This window comes from Pararge aegeria, chromosome Z (assembly GCF_905163445.1).
Source record: "Pararge aegeria chromosome Z, ilParAegt1.1, whole genome shotgun sequence".
In the NCBI taxonomy this organism is placed as follows: domain Eukaryota; kingdom Metazoa; phylum Arthropoda; class Insecta; order Lepidoptera; family Nymphalidae; genus Pararge; species Pararge aegeria.
The window spans coordinates 19,962,812-19,979,342 of NC_053208.1; the positions used below are offsets into that span (position 1 = coordinate 19,962,812).

Here is a 16,531-nt window from a genome sequence, read left to right on the forward strand (position 1 = left end):
ATTGAGAGTACGGTTTAAATACATGTAAAGAAACTTCACCTTTCTTTTTTTTGCTGTCACCTTACCTCAATCGCTAACGCGAGTAATGGATTCAGTTTATTAATAAAATTAATATTTTATGTTATTCAGAGTGGAGGGTCAACAGCGAGCGGAATGAGTGCGCAATGGTCACGAGTGCCGCGGTCCGTGTCTATGGGGCAGGCTGGCATTCGCGATCTGGCCTACGCTGCTAGGCCACCCGCTACTAGTATGGACGCGGATACACAGGATACTCTATCTGGTACGCCTTATGTCTATACGTTGTATTCTTTTTTTTGGACGCGCTAATCTCTCATAATGGATCAACAATTCAGATTTGAAATATTAATTTTGGAATTTTTGCCAATTCTCTAGACATTTAGTGTACTACTCCTCTTGCTAGACCAGAGATTGAAGTGATAGCGCGTACGATGGAAGCGACGCGTTGAATTGGAGTATATGTTGTAGAATAACAAGCAAAAGTTTGTAAGTTGTGTTAAAAGAATTAACTCATCAGATATATTGTACGCGAATAACCGCAAGTTTCAATATAATAAAATATAAGGGAATTTAGGGAAGGTCATACAAGTAACCGATGTAATACACTAAGTATGATATTAATACATGGATATTGGGTACTGGCTACAGCGTTAGAGACCAGGGTCCTAATAGTATTAGAACTATGCGTACGCTTGTTAAATACTGTAAGTTTGAACTAAAATCTGCTTATATAATTACCGGATAAAATTTGGACCCAAGCTGAATCTAGAAGTATTACCTACAAAAGATGGAAGATATAACGTTCCTCATTCGAACTCATTTATGTTTTAATAACTCATACCCTTATAACTACTTCTACATTGTAGTTTCTGCAACAAGAACATCATGTCTTTTCAAGGTCATTCATCAGGAATAATATAGAAATCAATATTTTGTAACAAAGGCTGACAAGGCGAACCGACTTTACGTATTACCATGTATGTTATAGGCGCTGGATCATCGTTACTAGCTCAACCAAGCGCTGCCCTCCAAAAACTGGTGGGCGTATTGGAAAATGACGGATGCGCTGTGTCGGCGTTTGAAGAGGCTCACGTTGACACCGAAACACTTATGCGGAGTCCCGTTCTAACTTTCATCCTCGGCAAGCGTGACCTGCCTGCTTGCAGGCAGAAAATTGACGCTGCGGTTAGAATTAATACCGTCAGGCAGTACGCTTTCGAGGTGGGTGTTATTTTACCGAAACAGTCTACTCTTTCGTTGATGTCTTAATTGGATGGGCCTTAGTCGAAAGATATATTTTATTTTACTTTTATTGGTCCTAAATTCTCTTTATTACACTTGTTTATCAACAAAAATATGCGAGGTATATGGAAAATGGTTAAAACACCATGTTTCAGTAAATCGAATTATGTTTAATAAAAGTTTCCATTCTTAGAGAATATAAGCTTTCTTGATTGACCTAAATATAATGAGTCGAGAATAAGCTTTTTGCGAAATAGATATGAATTAGTATGCCAAGGACAAAGACAACTCCGTGACTTTTGCAAGCAAAACAAATTTGTCGCTTTGATTCAAAATTGCAGGACTACTTAACTCCCCTTGCTAACTCCCCGTTACACATATCCGTAGTATTCACCAAATTTATATAAAAGCAGCCTTGTTTTATTAATTCAAGTAAATCCAGAGCTAAGCGGTTTACAGACGTACCAAATAATGCATCCTCGAGTTTACTGTTATATTCCACTAAAATTATCATAAAACTAATTATAATTCAAAATTGTACTATTACGCGTTGGCCACGTGGTGAAAATTAGTATCATATATATATATAATTGTAAATGACATGCTTTCTTTATTTCCATATCTTTTTATAGCTACGCCATTTGCAACGTGGCATTAGTCCTGGTGCCAGCATTATAGTGGGTTGTCTTGTTTTAGTCGTTAAATTGGCTGCTGCGCTCGACTACTCAGCCAACGAGCGTTCACGATGTAATGTGGTGGTTCTGCAACACGCTTGACAGATATTCGCGCTTTGCAGCATCGCCTATACCCGTGGAAGAAGAAAACAAAGAGGTATTTCTTTATTGGTTTTATATTTTATTTTAGTAGTCAAACACAGCAATTTTAACTTAAAATTACTTATTTAAAAGTTTAGTTTCTCTGTACACAGACAAACGAAACTATAACATCGTTCAATATAACGTCCAGCGCACATTCGCATCATAACAAGCAAGTCTTAATGGTTGCGCGTACGACGCAACTTCGCAAAGAACGCAGGTCGGACGAGTAAAAGAACGAGAGTCCTTTGAAATTTTAGCAGAAACTGTAAATTCTGAGACACTTTTATATTATGTGATTATCATTGTCATCCATATTAATGTTCCAGTATGTTTGCGGGGTCTTCTCTTATAGAGGCAGGCTACTTGGAAAACTTGAATTTATAATAAGAGGTCTATAATTTAACAATTTTAATAAAATTATCGGTGCCAGCTGATATATATATATATATATATAGTAAAAAAAATTGAAATTAGTGTGGTTGTAATTCTTCTTCTTGCAGTGCCGTGCCCTCTCAGAGTATGGCAACTATTATGGCTATCTGTACTTAGCGCAGCTGCACCAAACAACGATCGGTTACATACCCGAACATTGGCGTAATTTTTTCGCTTCTCACATAATATGACCAAAAAACTATGCTGCCTTTTTTGTGCTAAGTATTTTTAGATCTTTAACTAGGCTCTGTAATACTGTCATGTTCCTTACGTGCAGTACCTATGACACACATATACACCCATACACTCATATTTCAAATGCTTCTTTCTTCTATATAGGGCTTTCGTTAGTGTCCTGTTTTCTACCCCATATGGGAGAACGGAGAAAACGGAGAAGACCTAGCAGTGAAGGACTGCGAAATGGGAGTCTGAGATTCTATGTTTGTGAAGGCTGCACGGGCTTGTTCAAAAGATTTTAATGATTTTAATGCTGTGATCAGCTTGTGTTTTGACTTACGCTTCCATAGTTTTAATTGAAAACATTTTTTATTGCGATAGAATGGGGCCTTCGAATGGAATCGCGCTGTCATTCCGATAGCTTCAGCGGCGGCCATTTGCCCAGGAGGGCTTGCGGCTAGAGGTTCGCGGACTGCTTTCCACGCGTTCCTCGGTTCGGTCAGCTCTCTCGCACCTTCGTTGCCACCAGCCAGCGCTGCAGCGCTTCAAGCGGTGCGATGTTGGGCGCTGCATTACTCACAACACGATCGAGCTTTTCTGCATAGGTAGGTGTATTTCTTATAATCAATGATATTTATTTTTGATTGTCCTTCAATACACCATGCAGGCATTGACGTCTATGCTAGATGATTCAAACATTTTCTCGAAGGCCTTTTTACCCGTACTTGAACAAATTCGATTCCTGAGCGATAATTTCGTCAACATTTGCTACAGCAATAACTGAAGATCCTCAGTGCAAAAACATCGAACCATGTTGTTTTAAGGATTCTACACCCTTCCCTTAAACATTTTTTTCATCAAATCTTGTCGATCACGAGCTTCTATTCTTGGTGATTAATATGGAACTGTACTAGTTATTAAGTGCGGCAATTCTCAGTACGTACAATGTTTTCATGAATAGACAAGCTTGAGGTTTAAAAAGTGCAAGGTAAAGTCCTCCTACTCGTTGAATATTTCTCTTTGAATTTAGGGAAATCACCTTAAGGAGGGTAATACCAACATCTCAATTAATTAAGTAAATTATACGTACTCTTAGTAGTTCAATATTTAGGGTTTAAATTTCATATTTAAATAATATAGGAAAATATAATATAGGATGATGATTTCAGATCGCAGGTATTTAGCGTTATAAGCAAGATCTTATCGCACGCTGAGGACGGCGCATACGACGAAGGTGTACTCGGTGCACTGCATGAAAGCTATCATAGCTATATTACGAAGGTAATTTTTGTATTTTTTTTAACATAAAAATGTACTTACGCATTAGAAAACTATCATTTCCGTGCTACTTGGTATCACGGTCTAATGGCGTATACTTATTTCTTGTTTGATCTGTAAGATACAAGCTTGGGTTAAAACATTCAATACGAACTAACAAATTAAATTATTCTGTAATCTGTAAAGCTATGAAATAGTTAAATGTGCTGAATATAACTTCATGTTTTATTTGTGTATGTGTGTACTTGCCTGCGAATGAGTGTGAGTACGTACCTGTATTAGCAATTACCTTCAAAGTATACGTCATTCTGACTACATTAATGGATGCCGAACTGCTCTTATAACTTCACCTGAAAATAAGCGGTAGTGCATATAGGTAGAAGTTTCTAGGTTATAAATCTTGAATAACCGGTCACAATATGTGCGTTTGTGATATTGTTGCTTTAAACGATAACTCGTGCATTGACCAAATCGCCAGCATACATGTGATCCGGGGCCCAGTGATACCATAACAAAACGCAATAAAGAAAATTTTCGCCAACAGTATTCCTGGTGGCTTTCACGTTCTTTTTAATTTTCACCCAATTACTATAAGTGTTATTAAGAAAAAAACGCTGCAGACAAACTTCATTGACTAGTTCTTACACGTGATGATAATTGTTTTCCATTAGTAATTTTTGTCATCAATCGACCACTACAAAATAATTCCAACATGAGCGCCGGTATAGAATCTATACCGGCGCTCAAGTTGGAATAGTCTGAACAATCAATTTCATCTTCCAGCAACAGAACTTTGAATGGTCTTGCCCGGATGTGACGGGATGGTGTGAAGTCAGCGTTTCATCACGGCCAGGCATGGTAGGCGCGCTGACAGATGGCAGCACCGAAACATTCTGGGAGACGGGAGAAGATGATCGCAATCGTTCTAAGTGGCTGCAAATTAATTACGCCGGCCCACCACATCGGGATAGACCGCATGTACTATGCGTGCACGTCGATAACACGAGAGACACAGCGGTTAGTATTTTTTTACAACAGAAGTTTTAAGTAAACTCTGCATCAGATATTGTCTAATGTTAACAGAAGCCTTCCCGCATAATATTATTATTGATATGTTAAAGAACGTACTAAATACATTTTCATTTCAAAGTCTGCTCCTATGCATCATGGCATTATTAGTAGTTTGACGCCTTTGGTGTCGTAGTAAAGGCTTGTCCCATAAAGACTATGTGGGTCCTATGTTTTTAACGTATATCATACCCTCGACTGTGACTTTATGTCACTCGTTTTAGAGTCGCAAATCTTGTACGTAAGATTTTAGTTTTAATAACCGCGTTCTATCAAAATTCTGAGCTAAAGAATTGTAGGCAAATTTGACCTTTGAAATAATGCCTATAAGATCCATTTAACTCCGATATTCAAGTATTTTCATACTCAAAAACGACTACTTGATCTGAGCAAATCTTGTAAGTAGTGCTAAAGGCTATTGGGCGGCTTCGTAGTTTCTCTATGAATATTACCTTAATCTGTGGTATTCTTAAGTCATTTAGCTTAGTTTGACACTTGATTTGTACGCGTAATAATTTATTTCCTCTTTTCTTTCAGAATAAAACGCTACTGATGTCCTTTTTATACAGCGGCGGAACGAGTGATATGGCTCACATGCAAGATATTGAAGTAGATCCTAAAGCCGCTACATGGGTTTGCTACACGTTGCCAAGTAAGTTTGAATAAATTTGTGTTTTCTTTTACTAGATACTAGCTGACCTGCCGAACGTTGTAAAACCTTGGGATGATGACAGAACGACTTATCAACTTTTTATGGGAAAATAAAGTTGTCGTTCTCAGTATTTTTCAGGGCGATTTCTCCCCGGTTAGAACATTTCAAGACTTAGTGATACTAATGAACAGCAATTTTTACATAAAAGGAGCTAGAATATAGCTTGTATGTTTACCAGGGTAATTGCGTATTTGGTTGGTCAACAAAAATTATGATTATGATATTATAAATCATTTAGCTGCCAAATTGAGCGCGTAAAGTTCGTTGACTCTGATTGCCAGACGAAAGATACCGAAACTTGATAAGCCAGAAATGGCAATTACTATAATGCGCGCTCACAATGTGATTATCACTTAAAATTGAAAGATTACGCCATGGAATTTAATAACCCTCATCATCACCTCAGATCATTTGGGATGAAAGAGTGTCTTATTTTTATTGGGACGGCGCTACTTAACGCGGCACGCGGCAGGATTTACTGACCACGCGTAACAAAAAAGGCTTATTTCACCACCATGATTAAATATGAACCATCCAAAAAAATCTAAATTAATTTATTTCAAGTAGGTCTAGTTCATAAGCACTTTTGAAACGTCAAGTGGCGTAAGATACTCCAGTGTACCCATCTTTTAGATCTCATGTTTACAGCATTTAATTAAAAATATCATTTTATGACACATATTTTATACCATTGATCAATTTAATACCAAATTATAAAAACAGACCTAAACGTTATTTATCAAATAAGGATCAAAATAATCTCCTCGTCGCGATCGAGCTACAATGTTATTCCATAGTAAGCAATGTATCTTGAAAAAACTGAAATTAATTAAATATATCATGCCATACAAATAATAGAACCAAAAAATAGATCTAAAAAAAATCAAAGCAATTTTTTTCTAGATACGAGAAGCGACCCTACTACTTTGTTCCAAATCGTTTGATCGCTCTCATAGAAATCCAGACGAATATAGTGAACGTTTAGTTGGTCTCTTCTTGTTTAAGCAGCGCAACACGTTCGAAAAGGATAGATATGCTAAAAAAAATTATTAGTTTCGTAATGAGTTTTCAGATTTAATGCAAATTTAAATTTTTCATTTTAAATTATTGGTTTGATTATTAAAAATAAAAAAATACGCCATCATTATATATATATATATATATATGCGGAATAAATATTTTGGGGATATGATGAACTTGCTATGAAAGTGCAAGATAACCAATCTATACCAAATCCTCAGGAATTGCAAATATTACCAAATAAGATATAAAATTGGTTACTTAATATAAAATATATTACATCATGGGATTCCACAAAGCAACGCCTGCTTCTATCAAATCGTTACTTGCTTGTTTGCGTAGGATCATCCGGTTCGTCGGTTCGCGTAAGGTGCGAGTTGCGCGGTCCAGAGCCAACTGTGCGCGTGAGACAATTGCGGGTACTGGGCGCTCCTGCAGCGGCCCCTGATCCTACCAATGAGGCGCATCCACTACATGTGCTGGCTGAGCGAGACACTCTAAGCGTTTTTAGGCTCCTTACCTCACAGGTACGGAATTCGATGGAATTAAATGGTTTTTGTACATGAATTATCCAATATTGTTATTTCTGCATGGAAACTCCGGAATAGCGAGAAATTGAGAGCGGTGGTATCGTTATGGGGAATTTCAATGAACTCCTGCAAAACTTTTCATAGTATCCAAAATTGAGTCTTTCTCAAGGCAAGCACTTGAACTAGACCATATCGTTGCGATCCTTTAATGGTGCCTTGAATAAAATATATATATTTGCAACGCTTTTTTAGGTTTTTGGCAAATTACTTGAATGGGAGAATAGCAACAGTGACTCCGGTGAAGGTGCAGCCTCTGAGGAAGCGGCTGGTGACGACAGTGACCTTCGGGAACACGTTGTAGGAATACTGTTCTCCGGACACAAGCTTACCTCTTTACAGCAACAGGTATTATTAGTGTGATATTCTTTTTATTTTTTTTTTCTCTCTCGCCGCTCGTGTTTCCCCCGTATCGCTTTCTGGTTTTTTAATTTATAGTAGAGCATCAAAGGATTTCCGCGAAGCAATTTTTTTGCGCTAATTTATGTGTGAGATATATACATTACATACTTATATACAAACTGCACTTCATCACTTTTCCATTTAGGTACTGAGAGGTTTTGGACAAAAACCCATCTAAAAATAAATTGGTGATCCCCTCTTTTTTTTAAATTGGACCTACATAATTACTTATACTCGTCTACAATTGCAAATGCATCAGCATACTAAGTCGACAATAACGCCGTAATCGCTAGTTATAACAAGCTCGCAACGGTTACGGTAGGTACATCACTCAACCCTGGTTTGCCGATGATATAGTCATAATGACTGGGACACTATCAGGCCATAATGCTTTACTGAATGCCTCACCAGAGTTCTCATGAGATAGACGAACATTATTTAAAATTCTCATGTCTCGCTTCCTCCAGTGGAGCATCCGTTGATGTTGATGCCAATCCAGAATTTAGAACGTCCTCAAACGCCAACTTCGAGGGGATAACAAATCCGACGGCCAGACAGTTTGACGGCCGATTGGCGCAATGACCCTGCTTTCTAAGTTCAAGGCCGTGGGTTCGATTCCCACTACTGGTAAATATTTGTGTGATGAACATGAATGTTTTTCAGTATCTGGTTGTTTATATGTATATTAAAAGTATTTATGTATATTATTCATAAAAATAATCATCATTCATACGCTTACTTTGGGGCTAGATTGCGATGTGTGTATTGTCGTAGTATATTTATTTGTTTATTTATTTATATCAGTGTCGCACAATCGCTGCAATACTATTCTACTATATCTGCAGGTTTCTACCAAATCAGCCTACTTATATTCCAAAATCGCTAAACTAAACCATACTCATTGGTCTTTTGTGTAGCCTACTTTGCAGCGTATGTTGTGGTGTATGGTACTAAACCTGTTACGGAAACCGACTAGACTCCGAGCTTGCAAGTCGCCGTTAATGAGACGATTCTTAATTATTTTTTAGAAAAACTTGTAGAGCCATGTTCAGTAGAGACGAGTCTGTAGTTCTTCAGCAAGGTATTGACGCCTTTCAGCTTTATGTTGAAATACAATGTGCCTCTTAACATACGGTGATCGCTCCTGTTTTTCATCCTGTTAATCTCAGACACATCATTGAATATATATAACGCTTCTTAAAGTCAAATTCGTTTCTCGTCGTCGAACCATCTGGGCCTATCCAGGTCAATTTCCTGTGTGGCGGCTGCTTGAAAAACGAGTTAATCATAAAGACCCTCTTTATGATTAACTCCCTTTTCCTTAGCCAATATTTGGCCCCAGTGGTTCCGTCACCCATACATACCCTATTACCCCACTTTTAACTCAAATCCATTATCACAACACTGTAGTGGTCTCGAGGTGCTCGAGGAATAGGAGGAGGCTTTTGTAATATCCTCCTACATGACCTCGCATCCTAGTCAGGGCGTGCCGAAGGCGACGTGTATACGTATACAGCGATTTCGTTGATAAAAGTAGACAAAAAGCATATGATTGTGCCATCTTGTTAAAACCGACTCGAGGTAAATCTACTGCCCTCCAAGTCACATGTCAGACTCTATAAAAATTGTTAAACTTCATAATAATAGGTAGATTTTGTATATTAATCTTGAACAGTAAACGGTATCCCTAATTAAAAGAAGACCTATCATACAATTGAAACTTAACTAATGGTTCCAATTAAATGTTCATTGTCGGGTAAGTGCATTAATTATCGCTCCAATTAATGTGCCCTGATAAAGCACCCCTTTTTGCATGGATAATTGCAAGCACACTTGGAAGTGCTTGGTATGTAATGATATAATCATGCACATGTGTTACACAATCTTGCTGAGTGATTTTTATGGAAATTTGTTTGTGCGCGGATAATGGAGACACTGCTTTCAGATATCGGAAATACAATTTTTTTTTGGTTTGGTGAAAGGTTTTTTATTGGATGGAATAATTTTTTTACTTGGTTTTTCATTATTTTTTATTGCTGTAATTCTTTGTTCCATAGTAATTTTATCAATAAATGTTTTGTAAATAACTTGTTTGGTGCTTAGAAATTTTAAAGGAGCAAATTTTTTTTTTGTATGTACGAGCTATCAGCATACAGTCAGACGAACTATATATAGATATAACTTATAAATGTTTTCGAAGTAGGTTGCAGCTACATCGAATCTTCACATATCCTCTCCCGCTTAGTGTGCAAAAGACAGTTCTTCTATTGTGGATGTAAACTTATGCCTATTTGTCCTATTGCATGTAGTAAGTGATATTGCAAGACTCTGATTACCTGAGCTTCTGGCCTGGTCTTATGTTTTTTGAACGTTGTTGCATATTTCTCCTTTTACCGTTGTGATTGCAAGATAATAATGCATATCTGCTGTTTTGGTAAACACCATGGTTTACCAAAACAACAGACATGCATACATTTAATATGTGCAAAATATTGATATCGCTGGAATGTGTTTGTATTGGAATTGCTGGCTGTGTCCACCACTCAAAGAGATACGTCCAGATTGGTTTCAAACAAGGATCAAACATTAATAACCAACATCTTATTTATGAGTGCATATTGAAACCAATCTGGTTATCGGTTAATAATACGGTACAGGTCTTCTCTCAGAATAACAAAGCCTTAGGCATTAGAAAATTGGAACTCTCAAGCGTGCAACTTTCCTCACGATGTTTTCTTTCACCGTTAAAGCATTTGCTTTTTTGAACTCTAATTACAGATATGCATGGGCAAAGGCAATTTCATCCTCCTTTTGTATACGTGATTAAGCTATTTCAGTCCTGCCTAGATGTATACCAAGATGCATTTTACCATACCGTACCATATCATGGTACTCATTTAATCGAACATGTAAGAAGGTATCCGGTATATGTTCCATTCATAAATTACTATTTTAAATAAATCAAGTCACAAATAAAAGTTTTTGTTAGTGTTAGTGTTGTAGTTTAAGTATTAATCATAGTTTATTAACCATTTGATTTTTTTTAAATGGAAGCATAAACAACAGTTCTTAAGTGATTTGCTGGGCGTCATAGTGGTAAGTTTAGAATAATTTGGATTTCTTTACAACGAGCTTCACTTAAAAAGTGCCCTGTGCAGTCTCAGTGGGGGGGGTATAATTTATTAAAATTACGTATGATTGTCAGATCAAAATGTGATCGCCTTATTCGCCAAACATTGTTAAAAAAATTTGCACAGGTCTGTCATCAGCGGGCTTTTTACGTGATGCTGTCTAAAAGAATAATTGTACATTACCTCGTGTTTTTAAAATAAAATATGACGTAACTCATTTTTAGTTAAGCAGCAGAGGCGTGCACTTCATTCGTACATAAAACATTTCTTACCACTCTAAATATTTTGTGAAACCTGTATGGAGATATAATCAAAGGATTTGTCGTTTTCTTTTGTTGCTTTTTTATGTCTACTCTGATCGAAAATGTTGTGAAACTACTTGTGCACGCGCCTGCTTGTTTAATTAAAGAATACCGTTTGGTTAAGTGAGTATAAGGTATGCTTTTCTGCTGGACACACTCTCAACTTGTGCAATGCTGTTCACGAGAGATTTGTGGACGATAATTCCGAAACCACCTTGGGACTGTTGGTAGCCGTCTCGCTAGTGCCGGATATTAAGATTTTTGAGCTCTGCAAGAAAGCTCTTCGGTCCGACGCGACTAGCTCTCCGCTTTTTACAGATTGGTTGGATTTATGTCCTCAAAGTGTTTGTGTGTGTGCGTTACGGTTGACTGTGGAATATTTTCCAGAGCTTCAAGACCCCCATGAACCCAGAAATAGCAGGGCCTCCAGGGATTACAGAATGTGGTTGGTTTTGAGTAGCAGCAGCAGATACTGAAGATTATTTATAAAGTTCGCTGCTATTTGTTTGGTTTGCTGCTAGCAGGTGTTGAGAGTGTACTATGATATATGTGTGTGTGTGTAAATATCTTAAGTTTAAAAAAGTTGAACGTTGTACAGTGTGTGGTATATCATTTTAAAGCTGGTAACTTGTTAGAAGTGATAGCGTTTGTTTCTATAAACGTGTTAGAATGTGAATTATCATATTATCTATCTATGATTTGTCCTAAATGTAGATGTTCTTAAGAAAAAGATGGAGGTAATAGTTAAACTTCCAGTAGGTCTGCAGAAAAAGCCCCGAGACCCAAATTTACATTCCGCAAGAGGACCACAGTTGTATATTGTGTTATGATATATTGCATTAGAGAATTTGAAATATTGGCGCTTCAAAATCAGCTGAGTTAAGCGACTTCATCTATCATAGCCTACCAAAATAAGTTTGAGTAGTTCTTATTTCACTTTGGCAAATAGAGGATGCTACATTGGAAAATTCTGGTGAACCGAACTAACTACTACGGCAACTAAGCATTGCGAGCATATTGCATTCGTAGAATTGCACTCTTCATAGTTTTCAAATGAGACACCGCCTGTGAAGGAACTATAGAATACTACAAATCCTATAATACTTCAGCCAGAAACTTAAACCTGTTACTCAAAAAGATGTATAGCCGATTAGGGCTAAAATGAAATTTGAATCCAATTTAGAAACCTTCCACAAACATAAGATTGATCCCCAGCCGCCCTTTCGTGACAAAGTGCGGTCAAATAATGTCCAGCGCTAAGATATACAAGTCTGGAGAAGAAATATTTTCCCCAGTGGACATCGTTGCGGCGCCCGAAATTCCTTTACTATTCAGTTAAAGATTCTGAGGTAACCAGCAACGGGTCGAGTGTTATTGGGAGACATCGCTGCATACCCTGTTATGGACGAGTTATGATCGTTGTTCGCCAAGACATCAAAATGCGTGATCTGCGAGTGTTGATAGATTGAGTAATCTAAAAAATGTTTCTAATAATAAATAATACAATAGTTTATTTTTACAGTTTTAACAGGATTGCAAGCTTGGAACCTTCTTTTAGATGAAGTAGTACTACACCTGTATCAGAAGACTCCGACCTTTGGGTGGCCTTCACGCTAAGCAACTGATCTGTCTACGCTTGTGTAGTTTATTTAAAACCAATTGCAAATGAGTCAGAATGCAATGATATTAATTAATTTAATAAGGTCGAATCAGTCATTAACTAATTTATTTATTTTTTATACAAGGAAATCTAAACCTTGATACTACATCCCGAAAGATCAAACATATTTTAGTAACTTTATGTAAATTTGCGATCTTTTTAAGAAAACCATATTTTTTAACTCACTTTTTTCAACATCTAATGTTGAACTATGTGAGTTAAAAAATATGTATTGATTAGGAACCTTGCTAATACTGTCACAGTGTCAACATTCGCCTTGGAAAACATGGTCAGCCCAGGCAAATATCACACGCCCCTAGACTTTTCCTTTGTTTCGATTAATGGTCACATAGAACCAACTAATATATAAAAGCGCATACAAAATAAAACCTACAGTTTGCAAAACCGAAAAGATACCGCGTCCTTTTAGTCTATCAAATATGTTAGTTAAAAATATACTAGATTTTTATGCAGTATCTTAATGGTTCCAGAACGATTCTATTTAGTTTTTTTTTCTTTGTTTAATGGTGAATTAAAAAGGTCGGTAGTGTTCTTAGCTATGGTTGGTGAAAGTCTGTTTAAGAAAGCCGAACAACAAAATGGCGAATTACATTTTACACAACTTTCTAAATATGGGGTATTTATTGAATATTTGGTATTTTTTGTTTTTTATTTAAATTGTTTAATTTGATTTGTTATAGGTATTTCGTCAACGCAATTTTTGCTCTGTCCCGTTTTGACACACGGGGTATCATGCTTTACCTTAGTCGTACTAAATCACACTGTGACATACAAGTATTTGCGGACCTTTGGAATTCGATTGTTATCTCGTGCTTCTAGTATATTGAGAAATGTTAGTTATATTCCCTTTGTTTTAACTATTATGTAAATTACTACAACAAACGCAGTAACTTTTAATATTATCTATCGTTATTTAAACATATCACAGTATTATGCTAGATTACTGTGGATAATTTTTCTTTCTTTTTTTCAGTTTTGAATTTGAATTAGATATGTATTTAATTAGTTTAATTGGTGTTAACCAATTGATTTGAATAAAATAAATAAATAAATACAATATTTGCTAGTTCTTTCTTTATTATGTTCTTTCAATTAGTTATAATTATTATATGAGCGATGCAGATTTATACCTACAGGGTAAAACTTAATATAATGCCCAATATTAGAAGAGCTGAAGTTGCATATGTAGCTCAACAATGATTGATGGAAGTTGGGTACCACGATATTGAAACCGCACAGGTAAATGCATGGAGTGTGATAATCCGTATATTTAATCTTTGTGCAGCCCTGACGTTCATTGATTGCATATATCGTTATCAACAACATCAACCCAGAATGCAAACATTCACACAAACTTAACTTTCCCAAAAAACGCCACCACATGCGATCACCAGTCTTCCTCTTATACGGTTTTCACTCCATCGGGGCACTTAATTATGACATCTAAAACATCGAATAGTAGAAATAGAAAAAAGCATGTATATATTCATATATACCTTGCAGGTACCGTATAAGTGGGAGGTTAATAGGCTGCGAACGATGTGTAGCTACATATGTATATATGTTTATATGTATATATAGGCCATCTCATATAGAACCTTCATGTCGTATTTTTATTACTCTGTAAATAATACCTTGCTGGGAACGGCAAAATATCCTAGCGATCGCTTATTATATTCAATTAAAACTTACTGATAAGTCTGCAATACTAAATTATCTTGTGCGCCCAACTGGTGTTCTTTTAACGTATACTAATGAGCCATTTTTTTTAAATGGCTTATTGGTAAGTACCCTTACTCGTTGAAATTTTTCAGGTGATGTCACACATAGTATGTGCTATTGGTTGCGAAGCATCCCGCGTTCGCGATGACTGGGAGACGTCGTTACTTTGCGCGGAAACGAATGACCGCGACACCGACCAGCCACCCCGCCCTGTACTTACATGTCATCTACAGGACAACTATTGCTTTGAGATGCTATCGCTGGTGAGAAATTTATTTGAAAAATACAATAAAATAAAATTAATGAAACACATGCCTATTTTAAAAATAAGCCTACCAGTAGGTAGGTATAACATAAATTCTTCGGCTAAAAGGTATACGTCTATACCATACTTTAATTGAACTACGCAAAAGCTAATTTCAGAACGTCTAATAAGTTTGGAGACTACTGTACCCGTTACTTCTTTTGATTATTCGGATGGTAGTTTACTACCCGGTACTTTTGAGACCGTATGAATAGTTCAATTACGATGTCATAAAATTAATAATTTATAAATCTATAACATTATATTTGGATAATGCGATGAGTCTGTACTTCTACGTAATTGCTTTAGTACAAGTAAGTTTAGTTTTTTCTTTGTTTCACGATAAGCTGTCAAGTATTAGAAATAGCTAAGTAATGTACGTTTATGAAGTTCACTGTAATATGAAGATGGTAATCAAGCAGTGTTAAAAAGCTTTAACTGCAACAGTTACTGGCGCTGAGTGGAAGCGTCGTTGGACGTGCACACCTCGCGCAGCGAACTGAGCTCCTCGTTGACTTGCTCGCTTTGCTTCACACGGGCAGCGAACGGGTACAAAGACAGGTATGTATAGTGTATACCTATGCTAACCGCGGAAGATATAATATCAATATGTGATCTTATACTATCTTCTGTACTCACATATTGATATTATATATACTATCAATTGTTCGATGTTGACAAAAGTGACTTAAGAAATAGAAATAGAAAATCTTTATTAGTAAAACGCATAACAATCATTCTTTGGAATCCGACCCCTAGACTAAGAAAACCCGTATCTTAGGGATCTTCCCAAAAATTCGCTAAAGCCGATATATGTAAATACAGATAAATTGTTTGGCTTTAACGTTGGCGTGCGTTGTATTTTGTCATGGCAACTTTGCATTCTGAATAGTGATCTCGATGCACATAGCATGGCAGTTAAAAATGGAGGAATCACACCAATAATTACATTAGGGCATTAAGTTATTTCCTTTACCCGAGTTTTAAATTTAGATTCATTATTATAACTACTGAAAGAAGTAAAAAACAACATCAGCTTGAATAACAAAGTCATACTGAGCACTGAAGTCGCAGTTATCTGTAGTAGATAGTTAAGAAATGTCTATGTTTAGCAAAATAGAAGCCTGGTAAAACTATAATAGGCGAACTCTTTATTTTTTCTTGCAGAATATCTTACAATCATGTCTTATTCTTAAAGGTAATCTCCTTGCTTCGGCGAATGATTGCGGAAGTGCCACCACATAAAATGTTATCGGCTCTTAACTACGATGGAGACATGAGCACACGGTAAGAAAGGCAATACATTTTTTTATTGCATTCGAAATCAGGCTATGTTTTAGTTTTTTTTTTTATATATTAACAAATCAAGGGACGCGTTTTGCAGACACCATATTACTATTATGAAAGCTTGCAGTGGCAGTTGCTTGAGAAAGATTGAATAATAGTTATTTATGCAACTGTTGTAAAATTAGGGATGTTAAAACACGAATGTTATTTTTCTGAAATTCATACCGATACAGTGCATCGAGCATTAAGAATGTGGCTGTCTTTAGAGTAAACCCTTTGTGCAGAAGATATCGAAAAAAACCATTACGAAATTCAGTCCCACATTATATCATCAGTTTGAGTGGTATTAT

The 16,531-nt window shown here is 36.5% G+C and overlaps 1 protein-coding gene across 1 annotated transcript in view; it reads left to right on the plus strand.

The window, feature by feature from the left end:
- Positions 1–16,531, plus strand: part of LOC120636431 (E3 ubiquitin-protein ligase highwire) — a 149,254-nt gene that overhangs the window by 121,508 nt on the left and 11,215 nt on the right. The window contains exons 53-64 of the mRNA XM_039907906.1: positions 130–280; positions 1,007–1,239; positions 1,957–2,091; positions 3,069–3,292; positions 3,857–3,968; positions 4,749–4,982; positions 5,571–5,685; positions 7,108–7,292; positions 7,548–7,700; positions 14,683–14,853; positions 15,342–15,455; positions 16,093–16,181. Coding sequence (XP_039763840.1) covers positions 130–280; positions 1,007–1,239; positions 1,957–2,091; positions 3,069–3,292; positions 3,857–3,968; positions 4,749–4,982; positions 5,571–5,685; positions 7,108–7,292; positions 7,548–7,700; positions 14,683–14,853; positions 15,342–15,455; positions 16,093–16,181 — 1,916 coding nt within the window. The remainder of the gene's footprint in view (positions 1–129; positions 281–1,006; positions 1,240–1,956; positions 2,092–3,068; positions 3,293–3,856; positions 3,969–4,748; positions 4,983–5,570; positions 5,686–7,107; positions 7,293–7,547; positions 7,701–14,682; positions 14,854–15,341; positions 15,456–16,092; positions 16,182–16,531) is intronic.